This window comes from Stegodyphus dumicola, chromosome 2, assembly GCF_044657685.1.
Source record: "Stegodyphus dumicola isolate Sdum_Otavi_A_Nest chromosome 2, ASM4465768v1".
NCBI classification, from domain to species: Eukaryota; Metazoa; Arthropoda; class Arachnida; order Araneae; family Eresidae; genus Stegodyphus; species Stegodyphus dumicola.
This window is the reverse complement of record NC_140769.1, coordinates 169427028-169444871: the sequence shown is the minus strand read 5'-3', so window position 1 is coordinate 169444871 and position 17844 is coordinate 169427028. Positions and strand designations below refer to the sequence as shown.

Below are 17844 nucleotides of genomic sequence, written 5' to 3'. Positions count from 1 at the left end.
CGGCTATGGAATGCAATTTAACGATGTTTTTGCGAGGCATCTGCATATAAGGACAGGATAAAGGACTCTTCCCCCTAAAGAAATTATAAAACTGATTTAAAATGTATTCTAAAGAGACTCTTTCGTGGCGTCTGTACGTACGAACGTACGTACGTATCTCGCATAACTCAAAAACGAGTAGCTCCAGAACGTTGACATTTTGTACATAGGACTGCTATAACATATAGATGTGCACCTCCCATTTTGGTTGTAAATCCGCCGTACTAAAATTATATATACTATATATATATCCACTCTGTTACTCGGCTCAGTGAGCTCAGTTTCTTTATTCTTATATGTTTGTAAACTGTGCATTTTTTGCTTTAAAAATATTAAATTATGTGGTTCTGGTTAAGAATTTAATGCCTTTAGTAAACCAGCATTCAATAATTGTGGAATTATTAACAATTTAAAAGTTTTTAAAGTGAGGCTAAGCCTAATATCTGTTGACCATGGCAGCCATGTTTGTTTACATTTGAAACTTAGCAGAATAGTGGATTTTTTACCAATATAGAGAAACTAAGCTTTGCAACAACAAAGCTAACGCCTTCTTTTATTATTGCGAATTAAAGCATGCTTAATTTATTCTGGAATTTTCGTTTAAGTTACTAGCTTGTTGTTGCTTAGAAAATGTAATTTTAATTGTAAAAATTGTTTTTTTAATTGTTTCAACTGTACTTGGTGTTTTATGTTTTCCTGTATCTTTCAAATTTTAATGAAAATATTTTGAATTTTTATGTATTTTTGCCTTGCCGCGAAATGAGAACTGAATTAATTAGTAGTGAATGCGCATTAGGTAAGCGGCGCTGAATCATCTGTGGGAAAAACTGCTTCTTTTTTCTGTTTAATTTCTTTTACACATCGTTTTAGATTTATTATAGTATTTGATAAGAACTTATGGTAATTCTTCAGATGGTATAATTTTTGAGCACTCTGAGTTATAAAATGAATATTAATGTTGTTAAGTGAACTTAGCGCCGAATTATCGCTATGGTAAATAAATATAGTGAACTTTAAAGAGTGCATTTGTTTTATTGTGGTTTATGCGCTGTCGACGAAGTAGACTTAATTCAAAATTCGTTAACTGTTAATTCAATGTGTTTAACTGAAATTCAGAAAAATTGCGTATAATGTAATATTCCGTACAAGGAAGTCATGTAGTGTACACATCAGATTTTTTTACTGCGTACAAGGAAGTAAAAATCACTCAAGTGACCGGCTACCTAAAACATTTATCATAAAAAAAGAAAAGTAATATAACGATTTTAACGAGTCCAGTTAGTGTAAATTCACAAAAAATATTGAATATTTCTAATTAGATGTATCCTTTTAATACATTTTTGTTCAAGTAAATCACGTTAAAAAGTAGAACAAAAATATTCTTCAGATTTGTGTTTATTGCTTTTAAATTGCTTAATTTATTAGTCAATAACCTTTCAGGTTAAATTTGAAAGTATCTCAAGCTTTACTGAATGGTAACACGCTGGCTCGTTAAAGATAACAGTATTTTATCTGCAATTACGGCAACAATTTTCTTTCATAGTTCAGTAACAGTAAAACCGTTACTGTTAGTTAACAACAAATTTATAAACTTCAGAATCCTAATTTTAAAACAACAGAAAATGAAATTTATACGAATGTTTTTAAAAGGTTTCTCAAATTACTTACGAAAATATCCGCGGTGGCAATTAACCAATTATTTGGAAAATTAAAATAGTTCTGTTTCTGCTGCGGATGATGTTTTGAATAAGAGGAAAGAATTGCTATTTAGTAAATTGAAATTCTTAAGGAAAAAAACAAAAAATTGACATCTGTATAATTAGGTTTAATGGATATTTTTTTTCATCTTTTAAATAGTCTTCTTTCTAGTAATTAGCGTTATTTATAAAACAAAAATTATGTTACGTAGAAAAAAAAATAATATTTTTCATTTAACTTTAAAGCTGACTATCTCTTTAAAGCTGACTCCTTGGTGCCGAAACAAAAAAAAAAAAAAAAAAAAAAAAAAAACCCAAACTAAACTAACTACTAAACTTTGTACTTACGATAATCAAAACTTTTAACCACTAAAAGACATCAAAGAAAAATATCCTCCCTGGTGTTTTGGTAGAATCACGATTAATTATGCACATCCACAACAAAATCTTTAACAGGCTATCTCTCACTAAATGAAAACTAATTTATATCTCCAACCTGAAAACACATAAATTTCAGTACAAAATCTAGAGATAGCCTTAAACCTTTAACATCTCAAATACCACACAGATCTCTTCAAACACCGGGGAAAGATACAAACTCACAATTAAGAAGTTTACTCAACATAATCAAAATAAATTCTGTAAACAGATCGTATAGTCACCAACACTAAAATTGATTTTTTTTCTACTACCGCAATATAATTAGGTAATTACCCAGGTTCGGTTGAAAAACCATGTTTCCGTTAGGATCACATGGGTGACCTACAGTAGACCACAATACACGCACAAAAAAACATACAATATTAAAGATAATAAACACATAAACACATTTATTGAAAATTCCCACACATTATAACTTAAGATAGCTGGCCAGACTACCCCTACAAAATCTTTTAAAGTTATTCATAGTTTTTTTTTTTTTTTCAAATCAATCTCATATTTAACATTAATCCATTAATACAAAAATCATAGCGAAACACGTCACAGTTCTTAATCATTTTAAGCAGGAAACCAAGAAGATTAAATTTATTTAAAAAGACTAATTTAGAATCAATCATATTGAACATAGCACTTAAACATTAAAACAAAGATTCACTTCCTCCAATTAGTTCAATTGACTTCTGACTATTAAACATTAAATAAAAAATTACTATCTCAGCTAGAAATTTGGTAAAAATATTCAATTTTTATCTACTTAACATGTCAACTTTTGCTTTAGTATTAAACATTTCCAAATTTAAAAGGATTATGTATCAAAATAAAACACCAATGAAAATAAAAAAGTCACTCACGAAATCGGCGTACCACCTTTGAGAGACTCAGGGAGCTGTCCCGATCTAAATTACAAATCCCGAAACAATAACTGCCAAATCTTCATCGTTGTTTTCCGGAACCGGAGCCTTCATAGTTCCAGTTTAAAGTTTTCAAATTCCTCCGTTAAGCAGCACTTTCACTCAATCAACTTCCCGTTTTCGAAGTTCCACTGAAGATAAGAGAAGGGGGTCGAAACTGGAGACAAAAGACCAAAGCAGACCTCAGGCGATGACTACTTTCCATACTTCCATCTTTTCGAAAGCAAAATAGATACTCCAGCACGAACGAGCAGTTCAGACTGTTCCACAAATGGGAAAAGAAATCTCAGCGACGAAATTGAAAATAATAGGCCGCAAGAATCGCCGCCGTCAAACATGTCGAGCACCCACACTGTCTCGGACCCTCCGTACCCAGAATTCTCGGAGATAAAAACTTAACTGTATACCGCGGTCGACCACCGAAGAACCGCCGCGTTTTTCCTCCGCTCCTCACTGCCGTCAAAGAAGCCAACCCCTAAGGCTCCAAAAAACCTCTTAAAAGTCTTCTCTAAAAATCGCTTTTTTTTTCCAAGTCCAAAAAAGATTCCTTCCTGCCTTCCGTGCAACGGCTTAAGAAAACTCGGTTTACACACACCAAGAAACGCCTCAAAATTACTATTGGTTCAAACAAAACTAAAATTAAAAAATTTAGCCAATCTTAAGGAAAATGGACTCCCTTTCGCCAACTAGAAGAAAGGTCATAAATCGCCACTGAAATTCTCAGAAATTCAGAACTTTCAACAAGACGACAGACCCTTTCTTTCCCACGCAACAAGAGAATGTTTCCAACCTATAACTCTGTCAAAAAAATTCGCTGCCCCTTAGAACTATTCGCCTCTGAACGAGAAAAACACGTGTTTTCAACCCCCGCGAAAAAAGGGGAAAATGCAGCTGGACAGTGACCTCTAACCTCCAAGGAAGCCGAATCGTGAGAAACGGAAATACACCCGCGCCCTTTTAATTGTAATACAATTCTGCCAAACTTAAAGAAGCTTTGCCGTAAAGTTTAACAATATTAAATATTATACATTCAGTAAAATATTATAATAACTAAGAATACATTATGCACAGTAAAATAATACGAAATAATTATACACAACAAAAAATACATAAGAATTTTCCATAACAATTCCATTAAATATTAAAAAGTGACATTAATTTTTGAGCATCATTTAGATAGAAGGATATCTGCATTTTATTTGATGCCTAATATTTTATAGTTTTCTAAAGAATACATAATTATTTTAAAAGCATTCAAATTGTTTATTGTTGTAACAGCTCTTTGATTAAAAAAACGTTTTTCTTATCTGGTTAATATTCATTCATGACTGTGTCTCTGAAAATTCTCAATTACAATAAATTTAGCTAATGACCTTTGATTCAAAATACGTATACTCTGAAAAAAAAAAATCTTATTCTGCTGGGCCGATTGAAAAATTTTAATTTGCATTTTTCACGTCTCGAAAGTACGGTGTAGTTAATTATGGCAAAGCACACTAGGGCTATCTGCCTAAGGGAAGGAGTGCCTTCGGGGAGGACTTTCTAAGGGAAACTGGCTCGTATACACGTTACACATGGGGAAAACCACGAAAACGCCCATGCAGCCAGCCCGTTCGCGGGATTCGAACCTCGGACCGAACTACCAGTGTTCAGCGACTTTTACCGCTCGGCCGCTGGTGGGCCTCGAAAGTACGACATAGGATACATATAGATTTTTATATAGCATCTTGCTAACATAGGTATTTTGACATAAACCGAATTTCATCTAAAATGGCACATAGACCGTTTTTACATATTTTGATTCCAAGAGACTCAAATTATGCCCACATTTTAAATTTTATAAAATTCGGTGAGAAACATAGCGAGAAATTTAATCTTGGTGCACTTTTCATAATTTCCGCCATGAATAATTCACTTGGCAATATTCATAATATTATATCAACCTAGCTTCCTTTCCCTTTTTTCATTGTGCTTGGGGGAAAATTGCATCGCTCATTCTTTCAAATAATTTTAACAAAGTGCGTGAAGCACATTAGACGTTATTATCTTTTAAAGCAAATATGTCAAATTTTAGAATGTACCAATGTATAAATTCACGCATATCTTTGGAAATTTTGATTAAAAAATGAAATTGATTGCAGGTATGCCTAGAAATACATATAATTTGTCTAAGAATCATAAGATAAGACGCTTGTCTAAGAATCATAAGACAAAACTCTAAATTTCATCTAAAGTCACAACAAAGAGGTAGAGAGAAAGAAAACCTGACAGGATAAAGATTTTAACGTACCACTAGAGGGTTCATTCAGCTAGCAGCTTAACAATCTGCTCTTAGAATCACTCGTGCAAGCACTCTTTTTCGGCTTTTTATTTTTATTATTATACATCACTTTCTTCACATGAGGCATAACGCAAACAAAATCACAAAAATTTTAAAAACAGAATACCTTTAGTATTCGACACAATGTTAAATGTTGCCATTATTTTTTTTTTTAATTTAGAAGGGTTATTGTTGTCAAATCTCACCTTTATGTCGAATCTTTTTTGTTTTACTTTTCAAATAACTAGCTAGGACAATGTCACAAGTGCAGTTGGTAATTAATAAGAGGTATATAACTACCCTTATTATTTTTAAATCGCTTAGTTTGTTAATCAGTAATAAGCAGATTAAATTAAAAAAAATTAAATATCTCACATTTCGCTAAATGGCAACAAATTGGCGAACGGAAGTTAAAAATATTTTATATCAGATATTATTAGAGTTCCGGATAAAGTGTCAAAAATGCTATATAAAACCAAAAATGAGGAAACAGCTGGCATGTACTATTGTGTGCTATGCAAGAGAATAAATTTTCCCAACTCGAAGAAGGAAAAAATACCACCTACGAGGTTACCCAATTACCAATGAGATAATAAACTTCATTAACACCAAACGGCTTTTGAACTCAAATTCAAGACCTTGGATGGAGTGCTCAATATATTAAGAGGTAAACAATACTCTTTCTTAGGCTAACACTACTGGCAATAAGAATGATAAAAATATAAATATTGATGCTAATAACGGGAATCATTGCATTAGCTATGATAATGTCGCTGCTAAGGGTACAAATGAAGCTAAACTACACCCTTGTAATAATAACCGTTTTCTAGATGCAGTCAATAATGTTAATATTAAGGACCCCTGTTATAGTAAACATAAAAAACAAAATAAACGTGGGATTAAGGAAAACGTCCGACGGCTTCAAATCGCGAAGGAAGCAGAAAAGGCTTGCGAAACTGGTGAAGAGTAATGTTGAATTATCCGTAGAAAATAGATTCAGTACGCATGTTAACAGAGATGATATAAATTTAGATGCCCAATAAACCAGGATTTGAAGGCTGAGGAAGAAATAGGCCGAGAGTTAAACTCTTCATGGTCAAGTCTAGCATAAATTTATCGAATTTGTAAAAAATTTAAATAAGATCAAAGTTGAATTTTTATTGAGAATAAATGGTGAATTTATGAAAATATTTCCCAAAGATGAGGGGCACATGGTTGCATTTCTGATTTTTTATCAAATGAATATGTAGAGCATTATGTTATACACAATAAAATGGAAAGCCTGTAAAAATTGTCATAAAATGTTACCCATAGATTTTCCTGTTGATGATATTCAGCAGGTCTTGACCGAAAAAAGTTTTAACGTCAAAGAAGTTAACCAGATATTTAAGATTACCATATCCAAAATACTAAAACCCTGGCATTGATAAAATTTATGATCTAACAAATCTACTACATTTTGAAATTATCAGAAAAAGTTATGAGGTCAAAGAAGGTGTTGAGTTGTAACTGCCAAAACTTCAGTCATTTATCTGAAGTTAGCAGACTTAAACCTCGATGTGTGAAGTGCTGTGGTGAACCTCAAAGAGTGGGCTATGAGGCCAAAAAATAGATTGCATCAAGTGCTCTAACTCCCAAAGCTCCATACAGTTAATTATAGAAGATTTACTAAATTTCTTATAACTAAGGGAATATTGTTGGTTTAAGCATTAAAACTGAAGGCGTAATGAGTAAGTTTCCTCACGCGCAGTTTTCATTAAAGAATCATAAGTCAAAAAATTAACTACGAAATATTTATTTAATAAAATAGGATAATTTTGCTTAACTTAAGCATAACAAAAAGTAATAATTTTCCCAGACATTAAAACACTGAATTATAGAAAAGGAGATAACTTACATAGAATCATCATCAGTCCTAAATATCATCAGGCTTACCTATTTGGGCAATAAGAAAAATCAGAAACAGGAACATACTTTGACACTGTACCTAAGGTGAAAGTCAAATATACTGCATTGAACACGAACTTTACTTTCTCTCGCCAATATATATCTTGGCGCACGTTCGTTTCGTATGCCTTTCGAGTTTCATTATGCAAAATACCTAAATTTATGCTAACAAATATAGTTAATAAGAAAACTTTGAAAAGAATCATTGCATCTAATCCAACAAAAATCCCAGTTAACCAGACCAAAAATATTACAAATGAGGTTTTTTTTTCAAGACCACACGAGGATAAAACTGATAAAATCTCACAGCCCAAGGAATTAAATGTAAATCCTACTAGGTAAATCCTAAACCAAGATTCCATAATAAAAAAAGCACAGATAATGACTTTTCTGTTTCGAATTCATGAAAATTATAAAAGATGTAAACAACATGCTTAATGATATAAATTCATCAGATATAATTAAAAAAGTTATAGTCCATATGTCTGAAATCAAAGCGGGCAGAAAATTCTATTGACAAACTGTTTTTTCTGTTTTCAGTACTTGAAGATGTTTTAATTCTTCAGATTTTGTACAGGTACCCTAGTTTAGCATTGTTCTACTCTGACATTGATATAAAACATCTATTCAGGTGTCAGGTGTAGAATGTTTAGTGAGATACGAGTTAGTTATGTAAATAAATTGAGCCGGAATACTAAGTCGCATGAACTTAATAATAATACCCGTATGCCAAGTCCTATCAAATGCTCTGGCTATGCCAAGTCCTATCAAATACTTTGGCTATGTCAAGAAAAAGGGCGCAAATAAGCATTTTGCTACGAAAGCCTTCGTGAACAAACACCACTATCCTCAGACGCTGGTGCGTTGTGCAGTGTTTGTTTTGCTCGGAAACCAAATTGCTCGTCAATAAGGACTTTTGGGCTCCGGAGAAAATCATTCAGGCGTTTAATTCAGGCGTGGCACAAATTCGTATGTCTTTGGTAATGAGGATGGGTCTATAATTCTGAGAATTTGAATAGCACTGGCCAGGTTTTTGAATAGGCTTAATCAGTGCTCTCTTCCAGCTTTGAGGAAAATACTAATGCAGTAACATATAATTTATGAGTATTACTAAAAAAAAAAATAGATTACTGGCGGCCAGATATTTAATCATGCGATTAGAAATTGAGTCAAATACGGGCGTTTCCTTGAAATTTAATTTAGCGATATATTGGCTAACTTCGTGCATGGTTGCATATTGTATATCTCTCTGACATGGAGAGTTTAAAAATCTTTTAATATGTAGTTGGAAGGAATTTGAGGTATTAACAAAAACCCCTTAATTATGTGACGTAAATGGTCTTTGGAGACTGTAAGCAATTAGTTCAGCTTTCTTTGTGTCTGTATGAGCCATCACTCCGTCCTCAGCTAAGGACGGAATGTGTAATTTGCGTTTGCGAAGTCTGGCAGATGGATGCCAAAGACTGTTTTCTGTGATCGTTAGGGACTGAATGTGATTAGAGTATCGTGATTTGTTGAACTGGTCACATGATGCCTTGATCTCGTTTTGGAGTAGGAAGTTGTAGTTTTAAGTCCGAACTTCTAATTCTCTGCGAAAAACTTCTTACTTTATTCTTTTCTTGAATTTTGAGTTTGATTTCAGCTGGAAGTTTATTAAAATTGGGGAGAAGGTTAGGTTTTGATACTTCTTTAAAAGGATCTGTTAAGGTAGAAGTTAACTGATCAACTGCTTTATCAATATCATCATTGGATTTAATTTCGAGGGAGGGTAAACGTTTAATATTAAGTTTAAATCGAAAATTGTTCCAATTCGTAGAGATGAGTGTCGGAGAATTTTGATTAAAAGGACTACAGTTAAGGTCGATGAGTAAGGGCTTGTGATCTGAGGATAGACAACTTTCCACATTCACGTGATATTCAAAAGATATATTTCGAAAAAAAAAAAAAAAAAAAAAAAGCCAAATTAATGTAAGAAGGTGTGTGTGTGGCAAAGCCTCGAGGGCTATCTGCCTAAGAGGAGGGATGCCTTTGTGAAGGACGTTCTAAGGGAAACTGGCTCGTATACACGTTACACATGGGGAAAAACACGAAAACACCCATGCAGCCAGCCCGTTCGCGGGATTCGAACCTCGGACCGAACTACCAGTGTTCAGGACTTTACCGCTCGGCCGCTGGTGGGCCTCAATGTAAGAAGGAGCTCCCCGTACATCATATCGTGTGGGGAAATCCGGCGGTCTAGTTATAAATTGGGCTCACTGAGCCGATTTTTTTAGAAGGTCAAGACCAGCGGCGTTGGAATTTTTATAACGCCAAGCCTGGTGTTAACAATTTAAATCACCAGCAGTAATGATATTGGTTGATAAATTGAGCAGTTTTTAAAGCCCTCCCATAAATTTGTCTCTTATTTGGATAAAGGTGGAAGATAGGCAGAGATCAAAACTAAGGAAAGTGAATTTTGAATAAAAATTTCGATAATCGTTACCTCGAGTTTGCTCAGACTCAGGGTGTCTATTCTGCGATGGGGAATATGATTTTTAATAAAGCCATATGTACCACCATGATAAATAGCAAGGAGATACGGTGTTTGTTTGTCATTTTTATAAGTAACGTAATTTGCAAGCTTGGGAACTCTCTCTGGATGGAGTCTGGTCTCTTGGACAATGATAATGTCAAAGGCCCTTCTCTTCGACACAATCACGAAATTCGTGATATTTACACAAAATGCCATTGGCATTCCAGATAGATAATTTTAAGTACTTTTAACTTTTCAAAATATTGAATTGTAATATGAGGGAGAATCTGAAAAATGGAGAGCTACATAGCTCTCAAAAATAGTGTCTCAGTATCAGCACCAGAGGCAGACACTCGTAGCTGAGGCAAAGCATATTTGAATGCTAAAAGTAATTTACTCTGGTCAATGCCAGGCTGGTTATAAACTTGAATTATTGCCAAAAGGATTTCGGTGCAACTTTAGGTAGTATAGGGTACTTGAGGGACCGAAAAATTTGGAAAACTGGGGGGGGGTTCAGCTGTTGCATACTCGTTAAAATATTGGTGAAAGAACCCCTGGCAGCGCCAACACTGTGAGGGACCTTTTCTCCCACAAAAACACTTGATCTTGACTTCGGTTCCCAGGAGTTCTGTGACGTGGTAAATCTCGTCAGCTTTCAAACTGTTATGGATCTGGAGGTAGAAGAGTGGCATTGGCATTTTCGTCTTCCATCTTTTGAGTTCAGAGATCTTGTGAACTTTAAATCCGAGTACATCGACGGCAGCCTAGACGACATTGATGGGTGTATTCGAGGGAAGCTCTCGTATAACTAACTTTAAGGGGTATTTCCGATTTTAGAGTATGTGATTTAAACTTTATTTGATTTTCAACTAAAAAGCGTACTAAATTACGATAGTCATTTTAAGAATTAGTTGTGAGTTTAAGAAAGTCAATGTCTTGCCTAGATTGGATGCTGGGGGCTTGACGTCTTAAATTTTCAAGCAAAAAGAACCAATAAGGGCGGAGTTTAACGAAAACTGGGGGCGGTACCTGAATTTTAGGCTGCTGGTTAACGGGCGGCTGCGGGAAAGAATTCGCGTTGCATTAAGGGTCATTTTCTAAGTTATGAAATTGATTTGCAGAAGCTGAAGGTACATTTTGACTAGGTGTTGAAGTTGGTGCTGTCTTAGCAACTAAATTTTTGGGGGGTAATATGAATCCTTCGGAATCAACTGATCTGAAGCGTTTTTTACTTTCGGGTTTGCTGTTAATATTAGCTGGGCTAGGTAAAAATATAGGGGTATTTGCTTGCGATTTTTCAGTTTTTTTTGCGTCAGTAAGTTTAGAAATTTTGATCATAAATTCTGCTTCGGTGGCAGGAAGAGAGAAAACACTAACTCCTAATCTCGTACTGAGCAGATTTAAGGAAAGTAAGATTTTTCTGACACTCGTTGTGAAGCTGAGGTAGCGTCCGGTTTTTGTCAGAGTTATCCTGGTTCTGTCGTTTCTAACGATATGTTCCAGTTGAGTTTCGGTATCGATTTTTGAGAGTTTAGATTTGAAGAGAATTATGAAGAAGTTTATTTTCAGTGAGCTTTGGATGAGCAGCGGAGGTATCCATCTTAGTGCAGGTATTAACGATAAGAGGTTTAGATGCTTGAGAACTATCCGTTATAGCTTAAGGCATTGCCTGTTGGCGGGCATTTGGGTTTACATAAGCAGCGCTGGCGAGCTCAGAGATTGTGAGCGAGCCTCTATCACTTTCGGCGTTCATAACGCGAAAAAACAAAGAAGGATTGCCTTTAGTTATTCATTTAAATTCTTTAAAAATACTTTCAACTCAGTATTCTCAAGAATAAAAATTAAACTTCCTACCCTAGAGTTTGTTAATAAAAAATATTTAAGTTTTACAGTGAAATAAAATTAGCATTGCCAAACATTAAATACATTATTCCCGATTCCAAAAATTCGTGGGAAGCTATTTCGACTGTTCCCATCTTCGTACGACTTTAATAAGCCGCGATATTAATTAAAATCTCCGAAAGCGCTAACTTTCGTCCTCATTTTCTGAGTGGCAACAGTCTCGCGAGTTGGAGATAAAAATACTTTTTTTCGAAATGTGTTGCTACTGCTCGCTTTCAAATCGTAGAGTTTGTTAATCAAAGATTTCTAAGTTTTACAAAATCTATACATATAAAGAAGAATATCTGTTTGTTTGTTAGTTCACGCTATTAATTTCTGATCAATTATGATAAATGTTTTGCCACATGTAATCGACTAAACTTGAATATGGGTGAAATATTGGATGGAACTTGAGCTTTTATGACCGTTTGATTAGAAAGACGAAAATCGTTAAAAACTGCGTGCCATTGTTGCTGATATAATGAGAGAGAATTAGCTTATTTTTCTATCGAGATTTTTTATGTGGGTTCCATAGCGCATCAGACTGAAAAATGTATGACTATGAATCGTATTTTTTGCATCGTTATTAGAGAACCCTTACGGCAGTATCGTTCTTTCTGTTGCTAGATGTATTACTCCCAATCTAACTTAACTGGCATTGGGTACTGCCACTAGTATATAAATAAACAAACAAACACAGAAAATATTAGTGAATATTTTAAAAATATGTGATGAGAAGAAAGGATGCATAAAGGAATTCTGGAAGTTTCAAGAAATTATATTTACTTAAAAAAATTGGCCAAGAGAAGGTAAAGAAGAGAAAGAAAAATGCTCAAAAAATTTGATTATAAAATAAAATTACCGATAAATAATAATTGCTTAACCAAAAAAGCAACGCTTTTTATGTTTGTTATGATTTATTGTACAATTTAAGTCGAATGAAAATTTAGTCCAAAAAAAGTAATTAACATTATGCAAAATATGATATTGTTTTAACTGGCAAATTACCAAACTAAATTTCCAAACTTACGAGAAGGAAAAGAGAGGTGTGAGGTTCCTAAAATTACTAAGGTAATTATATTTTCTACAATTCTAATCTTTATAAACTTAGAAAAAAAGGTTTCAGATTTTAAATTACGTCCAAAGGAGCGTTTTTTTTTTAACATTTGGTGTGTTACCTTTATTTATTAAATATCATATTCTTCGAACTTAAAATATAAAATTCAGTTCAAGAGCAATATCCTAAAATAATTTTAAAATGAACATATCGTTAGAATTTCACATGCACAGTCTCGTGCGCTGGAGATAAAAATGTTTTTTTTTTCTGTCCAACGTTGCCATTGCTAGCTTTGAAATCCTTGAGTTTGTTGATCGAAAATTCCTGAAAGTTTTACACAATATGAAGTCAATAATAAAACAAATTACAAATTTCAAATTTGGGCTTCCAGATGCCTATATTCGCAGTAGGATTACGTCATTCAAAATTGGATGGCTCTAGGTACCGTTGTTTTATCACAATGCGAGAAACACACATACATTTATGCGGATCCTTCATTATTTAATTTCTTTAAATATAATACAGGGAGATAATATTTTGTAGCAACAATTTGAAAAGTGAAACAACGCTTGTAGTGAATCAACAAAAAATGCGAAAACGAAATTATAGTCTTTCTGGGCAATTTGGCCCTTTGGACTAAAAATCTGAAAGAGTATAAATAGCTCAAAAGGGTGCTTTTAAAATTTAATCTGGTTTATCAGCAGAGATTATCGATAGAGATAGTATTGTAGGATATAAGCTGACTATGTCTTCAGACTAACATGGGGAAGTTATATATTTTCTGTCTATTTAAAAAGTAAAAAAATATTTAATGTAATTCTATAAAAATATTTGATGTTTTAATTAGCTATATCATGAATAAAATGCATTTTTATTTAAATCGATCAGATAAAAAGGTTAAAAGATTAAAACTAGATCTATTGATCTTGAATAATTTAGTTTTTTAATTAATCACTGACAGATTAAATATGAAAGAATAACATCTTATGTTTTCAGAATAGAAACAGACTCAAATGAAAAGTGAAAGAATGCGTTAAAGGGAAACAATGCAAAATTGTGTTTCAAGACTAACAACCCTTTTAGACTAAAAAAAGAAAAGATACCTCCCCTTGTTTTCAAGTTGTGATAATTCTGAGTGCACAGGATTTATGCCTTGTTGCTCTTAGTTCTCATTTCAGTTTTTTAAACTAAGAACAAAGCTAGTGAGAGAATTTTGCGCGAAAGCCTTCCTAATCAATTGGAATTGTGCCAAAACTGAAATACTTTCTCTGATTTAAAAACTGGTTCTGATTATCTGATTAAAAAACAGGTATAGTTTTTATATCAGAATTTTTCAAAACTGTTATATCTTTTGACATAATTTAGCGACATGGCGAGTTGTTCCCTATCACCTAGGGCATCTCCTATGGCTATATTCGTAAGATGAAGACGTTTCTAAAGGTCAATGTAACTTTTAAAAGCATTGGGAAAACCATAAATAATTATCATACATTTACTTGCTTACTTTATTATAGTGAAGTGAAACGGAATCTGCACTATTTCATTGTCATGTTTATTATTTATCATACATGAAGGTTATTGCTTAATTTATCTGAACTGCTGTGAGAATTTACTATTTCGAGCAAGAAGAGATAAATGGAAAATATAAATACCGCAGAAAGCTAAGGTAGCCAAGCGACTCCGTTCCATCGGTGGGGCCCAGTGACGCCAAATCCCGTGGCAAGCAGGGTACGTCACACCCTACAAAAAATGAAAACATTTCATTTAAAATGTTTGAGGAGATCAACAATAAATTTTGATACAGCCAACAACATAAAAAATAACAAATTTGAATAAAGTTTTATTTTTTTTCATCTTACTACTTAGATTGATTATAAAGAAGATAATTTAAATGCTCCGTTATAATTACAGGTTTGCTGCATAAATAACAATATTTTTATCCACTGATAGCTATGTATCGGACGATCCATTTTTTAATATGCATACAGAAACTACCATGCACTATGGCCATTAGGATCCTAAAATAATATTACTTTATATCAAAGAAAGGATAACATCTAAAGCAGAGTACAGATTAGAAAAACTACATTATTTACCTTTTGTAATCATCAGAGATATATGTTTTAAAATTCTCAATAAAATAGCAAAGATTTACAGGGCATTTCAGACAAAAATATGAGAAATGTGGAGTTCAGAAAAATAAGTACACTGCTTCGTTTAGAAGTTAGTCGATTACAAAATCCCGTACCGTCACTTCTGGCAGTCCGGACGAGAAGACACACATGAGTTATTCTCGGTATAATTCATTCACGGCAATTTGGACGACGAGACGTCCATAACTTATTCTCGGTGATGTTCTTTGTGTCTGTAAATCGTTAGCCTTGAAAGCCTTCGAGATTATCTTATACGGCTATAAGAATCTATCTATGTTCTAAGAGTCCTTAAATATTACAGCGTAACTCACTGCATACATTCAGTTAGCCTTAGACAACATTCAGACATTTCATCTTTAAATGTGTCAAGCAGCCTATAATCCAATATGTGATGTTGCACCCGTAGACTTCATTGATCAGCAGATTGGACATTTACTGTAAGATACATCACACTAGACACTTAAGGCTCGCAATTATATCCTTTATTCGCATACGTAGAAGTGAAATCTTTGGAATTTAAAGTCGAACACCGCCTGAATGAAGAGGTATATTGCAATTATTCCAACGGCATTTCAATTTTTCTCACCTTATGAATACGCCATTAAGCACAGTTTTTATGGGATGCTTATATCTCCATAAATAATGTACTTTATTCCTTCTCCATTTTAGTTAACCATTGGAAAAAAGGAACGTGCTATTTGTTTCAAGATATCTTCATCCTTCTCAGATTTCTCTTGATGCATCTTGATTTATACTTTGCTTTTACTAAACAATCTTATTTTTGTTTGTTTACATTTTTTGATAAAACTTTAAAAGTATCTTAACTTAGCTAAGCTCAGCAGAAAGAAATAGAAGTTCAACTGGTCAAAATTTTGTGTCTTTCCCACTAACGTAAATTTGGAATTTGAGTGGCGTTATTTGGCATTTTGGGATTTTTCTTCTCTTTTTTGCATATATGTGAAAACCACAGCAAATTTTTTTATAATCTTCGCAGAACAAATTAATTTTTGTTTTTCAAATAGATAAAGAAGTATTTAATTTAATTTTAATATTAATAGATAGAAATTATTCACAGTGTAAACTTTTGAAAGTAGGTAGCATTTCTACAAATATAAATAAAAATGTTTCGATTAAAATCTACCTAAATTCTTAACATTTAACGCATTCAAACCTATATCTTGGTTACTAATAAGTGACAATGGAGTAATGTCCCCCCCCCCGTAGGAGTTTTCCCTCATCGCGAGTCCTCTTCACAAACTGACAGATAGGGAACACAATTTTTGTGGACGAAAGAATGCAAGGAGGATGCATTTAACAAACTGAAATAGCCTTTAGCATCTACGATAATCGTTACGTATTATCAGCTCCTATTATTCCCGACACGGATGGGAGCAATGCGAGTATAATTTATCCCCAAAAACAAATGTTCAAGAACGTGTCGTGGTGTACTGGAGCAAGTGTATGCCTAACCCGCAGGGAATTGCTGTGTCACAAGGAAAATGTTGCTTGCCATAGTTAAAGCCGTAGAATATTTCCACAATTACATCTCCAGCAGAAAATTCCTACTACATGCAGATCATACACTGTTGAAATGGCTATTAAATATCCTGAAGGCCAAATAGCCAGATGGGTACAGAGACTCCAGGAATACGACATACCTCTCCATCATAGGAAAGGATCATCGTACGGAAACGCCGACACCCTGCCCAGAAAGCTGCCGATAATCTACCACATATCAGGGGCGAAGAAAAATTCTAGCTGGTTAATCCGGTCAAATTAAAACTTCAAACATCAACTCACCCAAACCCATGGAGTGACGAAGACGTCAGGAAATACCAGTTGGAAGACGATGACATTACAACAGTAACTGACTTGATGGAATCTGCAAATAAGGAAGCCTACCTGGCAGGACATTTCAATCTATGGTCCTAAGAAAAAACAATATTGAACTCTTTGGGATATGCGGAAAAGAGTATTAACAGTTTCTTTCTACATAATGGTAACTGAGGCAAAATTTGTTAGCAAGCCCGGTTTTACATTTTCGCAAAGGAGAAAACGCTTGATAATCTATTACTTAACAGAAGAAAAAAAGAAGATGCTAAATGCCCAAATACAAACCATACGAATTATAATGAGAAAAATTAATAGTAAGAATTTGAATTACATAAGTAAATATGCAGCACTATAGTCAAATAAAACCTTCTTTTTTGAGAAGGGGAAATCACAACTGAAGAAGGAAGTTCTTTTTGACCTTCGGTAGCTGGAGTGGTGCACGTTTACTTATATTACGCCAATTCTTGTTCCTATTTAATTTAGTTTTTAGTTCATTTCAGCTGTTCTTTTGCTATCTTTAAGGGATAACTTACAAATCTTACACAAAAGTTTAAAAATATAAAAGATATCGATTAGTAGTTTAAGCGAAGAAAACTATCTCTTATATTTTTTTCCCAGTTAAAATTTTTAGGCCATTTCTGTCATCACAAAAATATTTCATAGGACTCTTGTCTTATAAGACACATGGAATGCATATATGTGCTACATTTTTGTCACATGATGTTTTATAGTTGCTTTATTCAAATATTTTTAACTTATTTTGTTTTATTTATTTGCGTAGTACGTTTGTACAGTATGTTTTGTAGTATGTTTTTATCATGATGTTTTGAAATTGTGAAATTTTGTCGCTTATGTATTTCTCCTGTGATGTTTGTTACCGCAATATTTAAGCTCTGGAAAGTTTGTCATTTGATTCCTTTTTTACCTCGTTAATACATATTGTTACAGATTTTGTATTTAGTTATTTATTTTTAGTAGAATTATAATTAAAATTGTTTTATATCCCCGTGCGATGCAGCACGAAACGTATTTTAAGAGAAAGCTACGGCGGAA

General features: G+C 33.5%; 1 protein-coding gene across 1 annotated transcript in view; it reads right to left on the bottom strand.

The window, feature by feature from the left end:
• The window catches only part of LOC118181715 (vesicular glutamate transporter 1-like), a 266747-nt gene that overhangs the window by 56431 nt on the left and 192472 nt on the right, over positions 1–17844 (bottom strand). The window contains exon 6 of the mRNA XM_035350912.2: positions 14458–14545. Coding sequence (XP_035206803.1) covers positions 14458–14545 — 88 coding nt within the window. The remainder of the gene's footprint in view (positions 1–14457; positions 14546–17844) is intronic.